General features: G+C 40.3%; 1 protein-coding gene across 1 annotated transcript in view; it reads left to right on the forward strand.

Moving 5' to 3' along the window:
* Window positions 1–14,417, forward strand: part of pcdh1a (protocadherin 1a) — an 85,835-nt gene extending 71,418 nt beyond the window's left edge. Inside the window, exon 5 of the mRNA XM_065290533.2 lies at window positions 10,890–14,417. Coding sequence (XP_065146605.1) covers window positions 10,890–11,263 — 374 coding nt within the window. The 3' untranslated portion in view covers window positions 11,264–14,417. The remainder of the gene's footprint in view (window positions 1–10,889) is intronic.
* Window positions 14,418–17,782: the final 3,365 nt, after the last annotated feature.

A 17,782-nucleotide genomic window follows, 5' to 3' on the forward strand; every position in this document is an offset into this window, starting at 1 on the left:
TGAAATAAAAGAACAGACCCTCTGCTTTCAAACCAAAAAAATCCGTTTCATCCTACCTTCATGTCTTCTGTTTTTATCACCTCTCAAATATGTGTAGGTTTCATCAAAAACACCACATTTTGAGCAAAAAGCTGAGATTTTTGTGAAGGACTTTTAATCGAGATCAGAGGCAGAGCAATCTTTAAAACATACACGGACATACAGCTGTTTGCCCTAGGGTTTGCCCTGCAATATAATAGCGGTATTGCAGATTGACGAGATAACTCGTCAATGGCGGGGAAAGAGTTAAGTGTCTTCCAAGTATAAATGTACATACAGTACACACAGTGTTCCTGTAAAACTGATCTTATGAGTGTTTTTACTATTAATATTAATAGTATTCATAATATTTACTATTAATATAGCCCTTTTCACACAGACATTCCGAAAAATACACAGAAAATGCACACTGAATTTGCCGGCATCTGCAAGGTCCCGAAAGACACGTGACCTGTTTAAAGTACGCACTATCTTCTACGCAGCGTCTGAAGTTTGCATATTATTTATTATTTCCTCTCCAGAAACCACTCATGTGCATTTTTGTTTATGGTAAGACTATAAAGGAGCGTGTGACGCGCCGTTCTATGCTGGTGAATGATCTCAGCTTCAGAGTGGATATATTTGACGATCTCTGCTTTAATCCAGTTTGCAGACATTTCTAACTGTGATTGTTAAAATGCATTTAAACCCTCCGTTGTTAGGAGCTGAATGATATGTCTTGTTGGGATGACGCGTGGGCATTTTTGTTTATTATAAGCTCAAATGAGCATGTGACGTGATATTCTTATATCCTGCTGAATCATGATCTCCGCTTCAGCAAAGTAAGTGACGAGCTAACTTAACTGATATCTACGTCAGTCCAGTTTGCAGACATTTCTCGTCTTGAATGTTGATATGCGTGTAAATCTCTCATTTTAAAGAGCTGAACCATAACTTTTGTTGTGATGACGCACGCATCCTCACCACGACACGCCCATTACGGCATTGTTTCGGCTTCTTGTTCACACAGAGGTTTTCCGTGTATCTTACTAGGTCCTCTTTCCGGCAACGATCCCATAAGATTTACGGCACGTGTTTGCGTTCACACAGAAGCTTGTCTGGCAATTTTACGGGTATTTTCTGGGACCAAAGGTCTGTATGAATGGGGTTCATGTGAAAAACTGGTAAAACGGTTCTCAAATAAAATAAATGTTTTATATTATTGTCATTACTACTTTTTTAACTAAATATACACTAAAATAATGTGCTAAAAAAGATACGTTTTTATAGAAATTAATCTATTAAATAAAAAATCTATGTATATAAAAATATAAAGTTATGTTTTTTTCTACAATTTTATTTTAAATTTAAAGTTATAAAGCATATATTAAACAATTTGGGGTAAATTTGATCTCAAACAGTAATAGTGTTGCTAAAATTTGAACATAACGGGAGACTTATTAGATTTAATATTTTTTGTAAGCAGTTGATTCGAGGGATCTCTTGTTTGTGTGTGGGGGTGCCTGCATGAAAATCAGAGGAAAAAACTGTTATACTGTTATGTGAATTGCTTACACAATAAACACCTTTGATGGTCTGACAGATGGAGCCAATTACAATACATATAGCACAACATAAACCAATAAATGACAAACAAGGTTTGGAAAGTCAACATTATAAACCGGAGTTAAAAGAGACGATGGAACTGTTAGACATTATAGAGATATGGGGATCATTTGAAAACTCAGAAAAATACCCCGCCCTGTCTGTACTGTATGTGGCTAAGTGACGTTGGAAAACACAGGCTGATGAGACATGATGAAGCGAAACCGGACTGAAGATTCGCTCAAAACGGAGAGAACAACATCTCTGCTGGCTCATCTCTGAGCTGGGGCTGCGTAATTAATATAAAAAATTGAGATTACAATTATAGCTGCAGCCATTAACATATCATCATCACGGGGCGACTACAGCCTCTTCACCCATTGCCTAAAAATCTTATCTCATTTCATTCTTTTCCAGCCAATCACAGATATGTTTGTAATATAGATGAATGCAAAAGCATTTACAGTAAATTAGTCTGTAGGCTTATTGGTAATGATAACCGAGAGTGCAGAATTCTGCACAGTGACAGTAAACAAGTTCACGCTCAACTGCACGGTCATACAGTCGCATGACACTGTAAACTTACAGTGGCAGCTTGATTTATTATAATTGGATGAAAGCGTTGTAGTGGTGTCACACTGCTGTTTGTTGTTTCTCTTTGTACTTTCATATTTTCTTGATTGTTGAATGTTTATGTTCTGCTTTGTCTTACTTCTAAACTATATATAGCAGTAATTTAGGTAATTGTGGAACAGCTTTCAGTGAGGCTTAAAACTTTAGTATGCAGTTACCTCATAAAATTTCGTTTTTTAATTGCTATAGTATATGGTTTAAATGTACATTAAAAAAAATATGCTCATTTTCCAGCTCCCCTAGAGTTAAACATTAGATTTTTACCGTATTGGAATCCATTCCGCCGATCTCCAGGTCTGGCGGTACCACTATTAGCATAGCTTAGCATAATCCATTGAATCTGATTAGACCATTAGCATTACGCTCAAAAATAACCGAAGAGTTTCGATATTCCTATTTAAAACTTGACCCTTCTGTATTTACATCTTCTACTAAGACCGACGAAAAATTAAAAGTTACGATTTTCTAGGATGATATAGTAGAAACTATACTCTCATTCTGGCGTAGTAATCAAGGACTTTGCTGCTATATTCCCCTGCTATTGAAAGTTACCAAGAGGATTATTTTCAGGCGCTACGTAATATCACTACACCTGCTTGCAGCCATGTTTCAGCATTTGGTATTACAGTTATTTTGTGAAGACACACACAACACAACCCTAAGGTTTCTACTCCTGCTAGACTTTATAACATAACCATGGGCCATAATATGCCTCTTACATAAACGACCCAGGGGGTCATTTTCGGAAGACAAATAACTAAAAAAATAGTCAACAGTTATGTTGTATTTTATCATAATAATTAAGCCCTCATGCAGCAGTTCTGCAGTCTCATTTAGGAGGCCGCACACTGGGAGCAAGTTAGATGATCAAGAATGGGTAAGGTGCCACCAAAAACCACAAATCACCTCTGAACCGCACAAAAGACCAGGTAGCGCAAAGGGCACTCTTGAGAGACTACTGGCTCGCACACAAATCCACTTCCACCCCAGTTGGGCTGCTCATACAGGCAAAAAAAAGGCCCTGGGGCTCAAACCTCCATTTTATACACATACAGGACACACATATACACGACCGTTGCTGGCATGAGTTAGTGAAGCACTCTTTAACTACTGAACTGGCCTGCCATGATGGATAGCACTGGAGGGAGCGGAGCTGTGTGGCTCTGACATGTACTTCCTTATTTTCAGTAGTGCTGAGAGGAGCAAATCCACTGCGGCCGCTTTCCATCTTCACCAGCCAGCCAAAGGCAACGGCATCCATGCAGTCTGCAGTCAGACACACCCGCATTCCCTCTCTCGTCATAGATGCAGATACAAACCATTTGTTCCATGCTTTAATGCTTTGTGATTATACAGTCACACACCAGCGAGCCAGACTTTAATTGTAACCCCATAATCCAACCGCAAACTGAAAGCGCCAAACTATATTGCACCAATGCCAGATACGACCATGCATCGCCAGCAATCACCATTATAAAACCCAGAATGGGCCATGGCCAAGCAACGCCAATCTGGCGCCAAGAGGAAAATGATCCCTAGCCCAAAAATTGCAGCCCATCAGGAGGACCTGGCACAAGCGAGTGGCTAATCAGTTGATCAGGATAGCCGCACTACTAACCCCCTGTTTTACTCCTGGGCAAGTTCAGGCTTAGCTTTCTCTTCACATCATGGGCCATCTTAAAGCCTTCTTTAAGAATGCCCATCGATTCTACATCCTCAAATAGCAAGGCTTGCCAGAACAAGCAGGAGGATAAGGGAGGTTTTTTAGACCAAAGCAACCCTAAACTCTCTCAGAAGCAGTACATACACTCGCAAGTACTGCTGTGTTCAATAATGAATCAAATCTTTCTTGAAAACTTTCTAAGGTGAGAACTTTAGAAAGAACAACAAACATGGTAATGATGGTCGTTTGGCCATGTTTGATTGACATGCTGTTTTGGTCCAAATGTAAAAGGTTTTGTTATTCCCCTGCAACATTCCTTTTTAAGCAGCACCAGAAATGTACATATCATCGAAACAACTCTGAATAACAGGTCCACGGTTCTTCAGCACCTAAAACATTTGCCATCATTACTTCTTAAATATGTATCATTCCCGGGATGTCTTTGCCATTACGTGAATGATTCCGAAGTGAGTTGTGTCTTATTCCGTGTCATTTTCGCGGTTGATTTCTCTCATTTTCTTTGTCTTTCATTGTTTCTCTGGAGAGGAACATGATGTACTCAGCAGAGCCAGCTTGTTAGAGGAGTTTCTGTGTCTGATAATAACCCTCTGCATGCCAGGCAAAAACAAACTGTGTCAAGACGGCTGCCACAGATTATTACAGAAATGCAGACATCATTGTGTTTTTCACGGTTAACCACAGGGCACCTGATTTTTGATAATAGATTCTTGTAATTATACGAGCGTTTTGCACATTTGATTAAAACCGTGGACAATCGTGAAGTCAGACAGATTCTTTTCGTTTTCCGTGAACTGGACTGTAATTTCCAGCTGATTAGAGCACAGCGGTGCACTCGGAAGCAGCAGGTACAAAGAGAAAGAAGTAAGGAGGACAAATGAAAATGAGTGAGAAAGTGGTACTTTGGAGAGAAAGTAGGAGGGGAGGGAGTGGAAGAATAAAAAAGGCATGTGCAGCGAGAGTTGTGGAATAAAGGATCAGAGAGAAGGATGGAGGGCAAAAGACAGGGTGCGTTCGAACGCGTGCACGCCGGATCAAACGAAAACGGTTCTGTAAAATCCCAAGAAAAGCAACATGCCCATTTCCCCTCCCCACTACCCCTGGGCCGAAGATCAGACAGTGAAAGGCAGCCACAGATCCACGAGACCAGTCATCCCACTGTTTCTCTGATGCAAGAACACTGCAAATCCACACCTTAAAAATGAACGACGGGCAGGTTCTGTATGCTAAAGCGGTCACGGAAAGTGCCGATAGCGCACGGTTTTCCTTTGGTCTTCCATTCAGGCTACGTGCTGTGATTAGTGCTGGAAACTTGGATGGTGGGAAAACAAAATGCCGTCCGACACAAACAGATGTGGAGGGGTTAGCTTGGCTGTATGGGGAGGGAGGCTGAACGCAAACCTTTCAATGCTATGATTCATTTTATCTCAACTTAATATGACAACTGGTAGCATGAATAGCAGCCTTGATAGCCTACTGTTGCTATAGTTACAAATGCAACTTTCACACGTGTCTTAAATGTGCATTATGTAACTTTTTGAAGGATTTCTTGATGAAAATGTGATATAATACACATACCTATATTAGCAGTGGTGTGTAAACCCCTTAGATAATGAACTGTATTGTTTTATTCCCTTAGAATGATCCATTTTTATCTACATACACCAAGAGTCCCCTTACATGGAAGTCGCCGTCATGTTTCTACAGTAGCCCTAAAGGGACAAACGCATTTTGTACCTGCGTTGTCTCAGACGACGACATGTTTGTCCTGTGGCAGCAACCGTAGCATCACTATGTGTTTGAGACGTTGGTTACAATTCACAATCTCACCGCCACATGGTTATAAATCTACACAGTGGACCTTTAAGGGCCCTTCACATTATAATGATAACTATAACTTAAAAAAAATATCGTTTTTAATTTTTTTATTTTTATTATATGTATTAACTATAACGATATAACGATAAATGCTTTCTGAGCATTTTTCCCACTTGAAATGACAGTGGAGAAGCTCATTGCCGAGGTCCATTACATATTACCTCATATATCCAGTGATTATTTAGTTGCTGTGAATTTCACTACGGAAAGCTTTTTTCCTCCCACACTGACTATGCCAAAAGGTAAGATATTATTACACAAACTACTAGATTCACTGTTTAGGATTACGCGAAACACAGCATGTTAAAGACATTTGCTGGTTACCCACTGTGTAAATGCATCAAGAACAGCATATTTACATATTCAGTGACATGTAAACAATATCAAAAGTTTTTATTACAAGAAACATCCAATAATAGTTAATACCATTAAAGGCAAGTCCTTTTCGCGAGTGCCGTGAGCAAATTAGCTAAAGTTATAGTTATGATGTGGACGGTAATAGACCATTTTCATGTTTGCAAACAGAGAAGACGGTTTTTTGTGGGCGGAGCCAAACTTGTCGCAGAAGTTGACAGCTTGCAGTAGCAGTATGAAGTGTTTTAGCATTAAACCGTGATTGTTATGGATCTGGTGTTCTGTCGAAGTTTGATTTCCCTATGTTTCCCTTTACTGTAATGTTATGTTACTTATAGCATTTTAATCACGCTACGTTTATTTTTTAGATAAATAAAAAGTTTTAATGGCTTGGCTACTGATATGCATGGATGTAATGTATATTGCTCTTTATTGGTAAATCAATTATTGTCACAGTGTGAATCGCTAAAGTAGGCTACATATAAAAGCAATACATTCAAGGTTTCTATATAAAACCATTTATTAAATATTTCATCATTTTCCTGTTTTCTATTATTTCCTGCTTATATTTATAGCTTATGTGACGTGATAAGAAACACATAGAGGGAACAGACTTCGACAGAACACCGGATATCTTCTACTTATTTTCTATTCTAATTATTAATAGATTTCCAGATGATTTCATCACTCCAGTCTGTCCGTTTAAGGGCTTATTGCAACCATAAACACCTACGTTTATCTTCAAATGTTGTCTTCGACGACTGTATTCTATGAAAATGAAGGCCATCTTTTTTTAGCATTCCTATTCTGACAACCAGCAGCACAACAAGACATTTTGTAGTGAGTTATCTTGCTCGTTTCACTTGTGTGTAATTCATTTCCACTGTTTGTCTGCAACCACATTGCACGCACAGCTTGCAGTGACGCAACTGTAACTATAGTTATCATTATAATGTGAATGGCCCTTTAAGGCTAGTAAGCAATGCCACACCAAACACTTGTTTGTTCTGTTGTTGGGTTTTGCTGGATCAGTATGTGGATCCTACTAAGGTCGGTGTGAATATGACCATTATCATCTACATCCAGCGGTCAACTTAATAGAATAGAATTACATTTTTACATTTTGCTATTGATTTAACTAGCTCTAATGCATAGTCACGAGGCTCTCTTTTAATTCAATCTACAGGTAAATGTATTGTTATTTCAAAATCTAATTTAATGATTACATATTATTCTTTAATTAGGAAAATAAGAAGAAATGAAACTTTCGAATAAATGTAAAAACTGTTTTCACACCAGCCTACACAAACTCACTCAGTAAAGCAACAAGAATACCACACACACACACTGCATCTTTCAAGCACACCATCTGCATCATACAAAATCCACAAACACATTAACAGATACCACTGAAAAATTGACATTCTTCATCTAATATTTCCACTTAAAAACAGTTTAATATCTTCCACACTATGCCTTTGAAACACATGCTGCCGGTCCTTCGCATACTATGTTGCACAAATTATGCCTTACACGCACACACCCTCAACTACTCGGTTTACCACACACTTTTTCTCCCACACTTCATCCCTCACAAACGCACGCACGCAAACAGGATTGCAGGGCACTAATGTGTTTGTTCCAGAGGGAAGAGTTGATCTATTCCTCTCTGTGAGATATAAAGCCTCTTTTCCAGTCTTGCAAACGCCCTCTTTTACACTATTCTAGACCTCTTTGATATATTGACCATGTCGGCTGCTGCTTATTGGGAGTTTTTTTAAAAACATACGTAAGCATGCCTCATCCTCGGCGGTGGGGTCGCCGCTGTGTTTTCGTGTGAAGAGAACCGTCGGTTTTGTTGTGCCTGTGGAGCCTCGCAGAGTTTGCTTTTAATGAGTGCATTAAGGCTGCATGAATGTTGAAGGCCAGTGGAGCTTCGTCCCCTGGGCCCCGGCGTCTGCCTCGGGGCTGTCATCTGTGCATCTCTCGCACATTAAAGGGTCTCCACTACTTTTCATTTTCTCAGAGAGAATTGAAAATGGAGAGACACGGAACATGAGAGGTGCCGTTTGTAGTGTTCCTGTAGGGTAATTGCCAGACCATTCCATTAGCACTGCAAAGGTTGCAGGTTTGATTACAGGGGAACACACATACTGAAAAAAATGTATAGCTTTAATGCACTATACATTAAATCGCTTGGGATAAAAGCTTGTGCCAAATGCGTAATGTGTGGCTTAGTCATTATATTAGCAACACAAAGGTCATGGGTTCGAGTCATGCGTACTGATAAAAATGTATAGTTTGAATGCATTGTAAGTTGTTCAAATATGTAATTAAAGGTCACATTCTTCCTGTGTTTTTAAAACTTTGATTGTGTTTACAGTGTGCAATATAACATGTGTTTATGTTTCACGTGAAAAAAATATATGTATACATACATATACATTTACTTATCTCTATAGCTCTTCTTTCACTGTCCTAAAACGGGCTGAAATCTTTTTTGTTTTTTGAAGTCCCTACTTCAGAAATACGTTACAAGTTCTGATTGTGTAGTTTGTTTAGTGTGTTGTGATTTGACAGCAGCTTAGCTTAGCAAAGCCGTTTGAGCCAAAGCTGGTGACTGACGTATTTCTGTGGGCGGAGTTTAGTCAAAAACGGTTTTATTGACGTCATTCAATTTGGAAGTAGAGGACTGTAGTCCAAACTGGCCGTTTGCTGTAGGCTTTGAAAGGGGAATTCTGTTCCTCATCCTTAAGTTGTTCTAAACCTGTATAAACCTCTGTATAATATGTTTTCAAACATTTTAATAACCAAACATATCTAGGGCACCATTCACTTCCATAGTATTATTTGTCCTACTATTGAAGTCAATGGTGCCCCAGATCAGCTTGGTAACAAAATATTTTAAAATGTATTTTATCTTTTTCAATGCGTGCACTTAATCTTTGTACAGCGCGACATGAATGTGTTAGCATTTAGCCTAGCCCCGTTCATTCCTTAGGATCCAAACAGGGAAGCCACCAAACACTTCCATGTTTTCCCTATTTAAAGACTGATACATGAGTAGTTACATGAGTAAGTATGGTGACACAAAATAAAACCTAGTGATTTTTTAAGCGGATAAAAAATGAGATGATATATTGTATGGCGGATGAGCACTTAGTTTGCAGCACTTCGAACTCGGGCGCAGTAATATTGACATAAGTTGGAGTGAGAGGGGGAGTAGACAAGAGTGATGATAACAAATCGCCACGTTTTTTTTTTTTTGTGCCACCATACTTACTCATATTACTACTCATGTATCTTTAAATAGGGAAAACATGGAAGTGTTTGGTGGCTTCTAAATTCATCCCTGTTTGGATCCTAAGGAATGAATGGGGCTAGGCTAAATGTTAACACATTCAAGACGCGCTGTACAAAGATTAAGTGTACAATGTATAAATTCATCCAAGTTGAGGTAAGAACATAGTAAAATATTGAAAAACGGTGGTGTTTTCCTTAAATACATAGGCAATGCATAGGCGTTACTTTGTTTTAAAAACGCAGTTTGACTGAGGCTTAGGTTATGAATATGGTTATGCACAATATTTTAACTGTTTAATAAAAAAAAACTGTGATGTTTTAATAAAAAAGGACGTAGTTTGTAGGTCATGCTTTGGGCTGTACTAGTATCTTAGTAAAAACCGCAATGCAAACATTAAAAATATCAAATTCCAGCACTATTTCGTCACTTTACTATATATACACACAATCAAAATACAAATTCCTGTTCCACTACTGAATATGCTTCCTCTGTACTAGATACTCCCACAAGTTACTTCATAAGGTGACGGGGTCAAATCAGCCATAAGACATTTGCCTACCATAAATAATGCCAATGCACAGTGGTGAGAAACATGGTACACTGGGACCAGAACTTTGTTTACAAGAACCAACATGAAAGAAATGCATGTGGTGGGCGGATTACAGCAAGCGTGTGTTAATGTAGCCTTTTAGTGTTTCTTTGTCGGAATGAGGTCACTGGGTCTCGGCCCTATTTAATTAATTAGGGAACACTGGAATGAAAAATGGATAGAAATCAGAGGCTCACTAATTTCAGACCTGCCAATCAATAAGCCTTCGCGTTGAATTTTCCTTCAGGGACCACTGGTGGGTCTTATTTCGTGTCGAATGTAGGATACTCAAAGCAGACGTGCCGGTACATGCAGCATGTATATATAAATATTCTATACGTGCATATTGAGAGAGCGGAGCCCAAGGGGCATTCATGCAATGAAATGTGAAATGCACTTTCGCCCTTTTGGCACTAAACCTCCAATATGCATGTGGGGAATGCAAACAGTTGTTGCAACCTCAGCACATAACAAACACATATCAACATTATAGACTCTTTCATATCACATCACCTGCTGGAGAATCTGACCCACGGTGGCCACCGAATGTCCCAAAACGCACAGCATACCAACAGCACTATGCATAGCAAACACAGTCTCTCCCATAGCAACCACATCACAGTGCATAGCAACCACCGGCAGCTCTTTGTGTATTCAGCGTATAGTTGCTTGTGTTTGCTGCTAGATGAACTGCGGTGTCTCTCTAACTCTCTTAGTAGAGATCCACTCTAGCATAACAAAACAAGTTTTGATTTGCCGTTCTTTAATTTGAACTACTGCCATCATTAAAGACTTGTTTTGTGTGTGTTTGTCTTTTCCCCCGACAGATATCCGCTCATTGCCTGACGTTGCCATGACGGGAAATTGCAGTCAGGAGTGTAGCGAGCTGGGTCACTCAGATGCCTGTTGGATGCCCGGTCAGCCTTCACCTGTCCGCAAGACCCGCAATCCCCCCAAACTGTCTACGTTTGTGCCTTATCAGGAGAGGGGGAGCCTGGGACGCCTGGCCAATGGGAGTTTGAGGCTTGGGGGAGAGGAGAACAGGCCACGCCTCCCACCTTCCCGTAGTGCCTACTCCAGTAGTGACCACAACCCCAGTGACCACGCCCCACTGGAAGAGGTGCCTCTGAGCGTGACATCAGAGTTCCCACCCACCAGTCCGACCTCGAATCACGCCTCGAAACGGGAGATATACCTGTGAGATAACCACGCCCAACATCTTCGATCGATGCACATCAAAAGTTACAGAGACACGGTTTAGAAACGACATTTGTAAACCCGAACCTGCGACAAGATGAAAACGAATTTAATAGTTGAAAAATTGGTCATTGGAAATGTGTTAAAGAGTTTTATTTATCTTATTTATTTATTCATTCATTCATTCATACATATATTTATTATACTTTCTGTTTTAAACCATTGTTTTTACATGCCATCAGAAACGATTCATGAATACTTTGATGACGTTTAGCTTTGCTAGCCTGCAAAATGTCAATGGGTTCTTTCAATAGATTACCAAGTGCTGTAGTGCCACGGTCAGGGTACTGTAAAGGGTTCTGAGCCACATACAGGGTGTATAACACTCCTAATCCTGTTCTCAGAGTGGAGCAGACTTTATATGTATATCTAAAACGCTGTAAATACATTTGTATGGTGTATATATAAATATCAATTACTATCAGGCGTGAGTTGAAACATAACAAAAAAGGTACATCTAAACCAGCCTGATGACACCCGAGTGTACAGTCAGATGTCAGAACTGCTGCTTTTGAGGGACAGGTGTGCGTTTTTAAGACTCTGAGACCCTCACTTGCTGTGCCGTATGGTCGTATGCGCATTGCAACACAGTGTATAGTTTGTGGCCGTTCATTAGGTTTGTGAGGGGGGGTTTAACACAGATTAACACACTATGACAGAGCTTAACATATGCCTGTGTCTGATGGGCGTCAGGGGACCCACTGTCACGAAAAATTAACACGCGCGGCTTCTGGAACATTAGCAGGCTTTCAACAGATGCGAAAATGCTTGCGTACTTTTGCGTCGTGCAGCAAAACTTGTGTTTTTTGGCACTGTGAATTTTTCATTCCACCTGAAGTCCCGCGGTGCAATGCACTCACTGTCTGGCACTCGCAAAGATGCCTACAGCTAACGAAGGACAGCATCAGTTAGGAGGAGATCGTCTGGCTCCCCTCAGATTATCAACAGAGTTTCGTAAACTATGACACAATTGCGATTGAGAGTACACGGACATGCCTTGCCTCCATCAAATGGACACATTTTTCCACGATCATACTCATGGTTGTTTTTTGTTTTGTTTTTGTTTACATGTGTTTTACTTTTTTTTAAAGGGAAATAATTGTGTGCTATTTCAACTTTGTTTGAAGAACAAATGTATTAATGCCTTAAAACAGTTGTATATAACAATCACAATGGACAAATTAGACTGATAATCCTGTCTTGTCTCTCGCATGTCAATTGTGCATGTTTTTTTCCACAATCAAAAAAAAAAAAAATACAAATGTTAGAAAAGATTACATCTGCACACCATATTTTGACTATTTTCCACCTTTTTTAACATAAATGTACTGTCGTCCATTGATAGGGAATTCGAGTTTAACACATTTTTTTCTTTGACACTGTGCTGACTATCTAATAGAAAGACACTATCTAGCTGTGTCCCCTTGTGTTTGAGAGTCCCTTTTAAGGGACCGTTTCGACAATGACTACTATCTAGTGAGCTCAAGGACTGGATATCTGATGGACATTATCATTACTTTTGCATCACAACGTATCAACTCGATATCTACTTTCTCCGCACCCGCTGCAGCACAGAAACTGCTCGTATCCCGGCGCTCGGATAAGCGAGTGTTTGTGTCTGCGGGGGGATGGAACGGGGGTGTTCTGCGATGGGCATTTCCTTAATTAGGGTGAGTAATGAGTGTGGTGCAGTTGGCATATGTGAACAGTCCAACCCCTAAAGGAAGCACATATCGTGGAAAAGACGGCAGAGAAAAAGCGGAGAGTCGCATTTTTCACTGCGCTTACCTCGGCCTTCAGCCCCAACAATTAAGGCCGAAACATATGGAAATCACTGGACATAGCCATGATTAAATAAGGCGAATGATTATCCCGCCCCAAGGAAAGAAGGCACATTATGCTGTTTTCAAAGCCATTTAGTGACTCTTGATAAAAAAATCCAGCGAGAGTCATGATCCGACGTAATTAGCCCGGCTCACCCGCAGTTGCGCTCAGCGTAGCTCTTCCTAGGAGATCGCCGACCCGGACTTAACACAGAGATATGACCACAAACCTCTACCACTTGAAATGCTTTCATCTATTCAAACAGGCTTTGACCTTACTAGCGCACTCTGATGCCAGCCTGAGTCAGGTAGTCTAAATTGCTGGTTTCGACTTCGTTCAGATTTCCGAGTCTGGAAATGTTATTCATGGGAATGGACTCCTCTGAGTTCTCTTGCCGGTTTTGTTTCGCGGGCCGCTCAGAGGACAGACTGAGAAATGTCCACTTCTTGTGGTTGTTTTTTTAATCCGGTGTTTAGATGTGTGCTGTTTTTGCTGTTAGATGTCTCTAGCTGAGGACCTCTGGATGAGATCGTATTGAATGGGGAAGTCTTTCCTTGTCCTTAGAATGAGGCTTTTCTTCATAGATAATCAAAAAAACTGGTGTCTGTGGTAAACATCTCTTTGAAGGAGTTTTGTACATAGCTCTCCACATCCCCCAGTGCGTGGTGTCAAGCAGGCGACGAGTTGAGCATGATTCCAAAGATAATTGGTAGAAACCGTTTACTGTTCTTGCTGAGATATATTAGTGCCGGTTCAGAAACCCTTTCGTAGAACAAAACCGACGTTCACTGCACAAACCCATCTTCACCGTTCACCCCAACCTAAAGACAGCTGCCTTGAAAGTATGTCTTTTGCAGGAGAGTTCAAAACTTGTTATCCTTAATTGTTGGTTATATTTATATAGGACTAAAAATGCTTGTGATGATCTGTTTTTGTACAGTTTTATGTACATGCAAGTGAAGCTTTTTAAATCTTACAACAAAAGCCGACGGCATATAAAAATCGTAAAGTGTTTATTGAGACGTGCACATCTTGCCTTGGATGGATCGATCTTTTTGCTGAGTCAGTGTGAATGTGGCCGTTGTATGCCTGCACCGTAGTCATTCACTGGCTCCTGTCACAGAGGGCTTATCAGATTTTATGTTTATCGTGAACAGTGGATTGTCCGATCCGACTTGTTTGTTTGATTCCCATGTGTTTTGTTTCGTTCTGTTTCCGCATGTTGAAAACAAACTCCTTGTAATAAGTCCTTGCAAAGTTTGTAATAAAATGAGTGAAGGAAAAAACTAAAGAAATACATTTGCTTGGTGAGTCATTGTTTAAGAATGAATTTAGGGATCGTGCTATCTCCGTGAAGCTTTTTTTTCATTAATAAAGCAAAATGATCTGACAAAGATGTAATGCACTTTGTGTTTTCTCTCATATCTATTTACTTGGGTAAACAAAAGAAGAAAAGGTCTCTCCAGATTGACAGGACCTTAATACTGCAGAATATCAAATGTAACGTGCAGCTCTCATCTTACAAGGTGAGCTATTTAGAAAACCTGTCCATCAGTATTAATGGGAAGCTCCATGAATTTTCCGTCCTCCGCAGCGTTCAAGAAGTTAAACGGCTCCGCCAAAGACCTCCCAATACCCGACAGCACAATAAAGACAAAGCCGTAAAAAAAGATGAAAGACAATAAATCAATCCGGCTTTCATTTGCCGTGCCCCCTTTATATCTATATGCTACGGCACACTTCGGAAATGATAGCTTTCAAAGATAAAAATAAATGGATGCGAGCCAGTGAACAAATGCGAGGATATAAACAAGTTATGAGGAATATCAAACACACGGGATGAAAAGTGAGGTAAATACTCAGAGCAAGTGTGCGAGTAAACAGACAAATATGAGAAATATATATGACGCTTTCAAATGTAAGTGTAACAGCAGGCTGACTTTAGAGGGCCAAACTGCCCCCTAATGTTCGTCGGCAGAGCTGCACCCAGCGTCTGGGAAAAGGATTAGCAAATAATACCTGATACTCAACCATCAGGTTTAATGAATCAGATGGCCTTCTGTTCTACAGTTTCTTGTAGTGCACCAACAGTTTCCGAAGTGAAGCCGTGTGAAGTATAATTGAGATCAGGATGATAGTGGTTGTAGACCACACAGAAGCACATTTTACAGACAGGGAGGCTTGTGGCAGCTTATTTAAGCGAGCCTGCGATGGGAGGACCCACTGAGTTTTTTTCATTAATCTCTTTCTAATGGATAGGTTTTCGCTTCGCCTCGCACTCTGCGGGCTGAGCTTTAAAGCAGCTGTTTTGTTTGCGGGCGGCTGGGGCATTTGTTTCTTGTTGCAGAGGGAGACGCAGCAGAGATGCTCTTTCTTCAAGATGAAACTACCCCCTCGGCTACTGCCTACTGTTGATCTGCCGTTGCCACGGCAACCTGCCCCCTCTCTCTCTCTCTTTCCGTTCCTCTCGCTCTCCCTCACCCACGCTTTTTCCTGCTCGCTTCGGTAAGCGTGGTGCTGCCGGCAATTAGAAGTGAAGCCAGCGACGGGGACGGCTGCCTCTCAACCATACTCTCCAATTAAACACTGTCAAATAACGGCGTATCTCCAACCTCCACCTAGTGTGGAATAATGTCACGTTCCCGCTCCTCTAAAAGAGGGTGGGGGGGGGGGGGTGTAAATGTACTTTTGTCTAAATAAACAAACAGACCGATGGAAGATCGATGGGTACATGGATTCTCATCTCAGGTCCTTTTCCGGCAACGGCACTAATGATCCTAAAGCATAGTGTTTTTTGTGTAGCGGGCGCTAAAACATGATTATTTTTTCATTCGTCTGAAAATGTGCGCAGCTTACGAGCCTTAAAAAGGGTTTTTTCCACAGTATTGATTGCGCATTTTTCAGGAAAGTGAGGTGTTTTACAGATCGTGGGCACTTAAGACTCATAGAAAATTGTTGGACAAAAGCCCTCTCATATTCAGCTATTTGTACTCCTGTCCTACATATCGACTCTCATACACTATGGACGTAATTGGTGCATTAAAATCAATGGTGCAATTTAAACAGCATCATCATTAAAGAGGTTTATGTGCAAAGTCAATAAGCACAGTGAAGCTCGGTGGACACACACAACGTTACGCTTAGTAAAAAAAATGCTTATTTATCTTATACACACCCACACATGTACAATAATTACGCACATAAACGTCTATATTTTTGTTTGTGCTGAGGAGGGAAACAGTCCAATAGTATATATAAAGTGTCTCTTTGTTTAATTTAACACCCGATTACCTCCCAACTGAACCCAATCTTCCAATCATCTATGATCCTGAAACAGCCCAGAGCCATCCATCACGCGTACGTATATAACACGGCTATCATATGCTGGTGCCTCGTGGCAGTCTTCATTCGAACGCTGCCTTTTCACCTGTTCAGTGGGCCTAAACGCTCTTCTCCACAGTCACTTGGCTCTCAGGAGCTTTCTCCCGTATGTTCAAGTGGAAAATCGCTTTTTGAATAACTGTTTGTCCCTCACACGCTCGTTCACAGCCTCGTCTCAGCTTGATGGAAACACCATATAGCTCATGACTGGTAGAGCGCGCGAGTTATAGCGCACTATAACCATAAGATTCAGATTTGTAAAGCAGTCCAACAGGAGCTAGTATTAAATATCTGTCACTTTTTACTGACCTGTGCTTGTGTGTTTAAGCGAGATTATTGAAATCACAGATATGCGCAGAATCAACCGCACCTTCGTAAAAGCTTGACACTTCCCTGCCCACCCGCCAAGTGCCACACTTATCCGGGATCTTGTTTGAATACATCTTCTAATCCCAGAAATATGGCGATTTAACATTAATCTAATTTGCTGCAAATCTCTGTCCAGATGGAATTAAAACTGCTTTTAATGCCACCGGCAATTGCTTGTCGGAATTGAGCAATTATACTTCTGGACAGCATGTAATACCATTTGTTAATGTTAATGAAATGGATTAAAAAAAGTGATACTGTATGGCTTAGTGATGAAATATATGAATGGTCTTTATGAACAAAATCAGTTTAAAATATTCTGTCTTTAAAATAGCTAGATTTCTAACAGGTTGTTGAATACTGTAAACACCACCAAACATGCAATAGCAAATCTCTAAATCCTCTCAAATAAAAATGCTCATCCTACTGTATATGCAAGTGTATACCAATTAAAGGAAAACACCACAGTTTTTCAATATTTTACTATGTTCTTACCTCAACTTAGACAAATTAATACATACCTATTTTTTTCAATGTGTGCACTTAATCTTTGTACAGGGCGTCGTGAATGTGTTAGCATTAAGCCTAGCCCCATTCATTCCTTAGGATCCAAACAGGGATGAATTTCGAAGCTACCAAACACTTCCATGTTTTCTCTATTTAAAGACTGTTACATGAGTAGTAAGTATGGTGGCACAAATAAAATGAAGCAGATAAAAATGAGAACTATATTGTATGGCAAAAGAGCACTTAGTTTACTCCCCCTCGTGCTCAAACTTCCTTCAATATTACTACGCCCGAGGTCGAAGTGCTGCAAACTAAGTGCTCTTCCACCTTACAATATAGTTCTCATTTTTTTATCTGCTTTAAAAATCACCACGTTTTTGTT

The sequence above is a fragment of the Paramisgurnus dabryanus genome, chromosome 10, assembly GCF_030506205.2.
Source record: "Paramisgurnus dabryanus chromosome 10, PD_genome_1.1, whole genome shotgun sequence".
Taxonomy (NCBI): Eukaryota; Metazoa; Chordata; class Actinopteri; order Cypriniformes; family Cobitidae; genus Paramisgurnus; species Paramisgurnus dabryanus.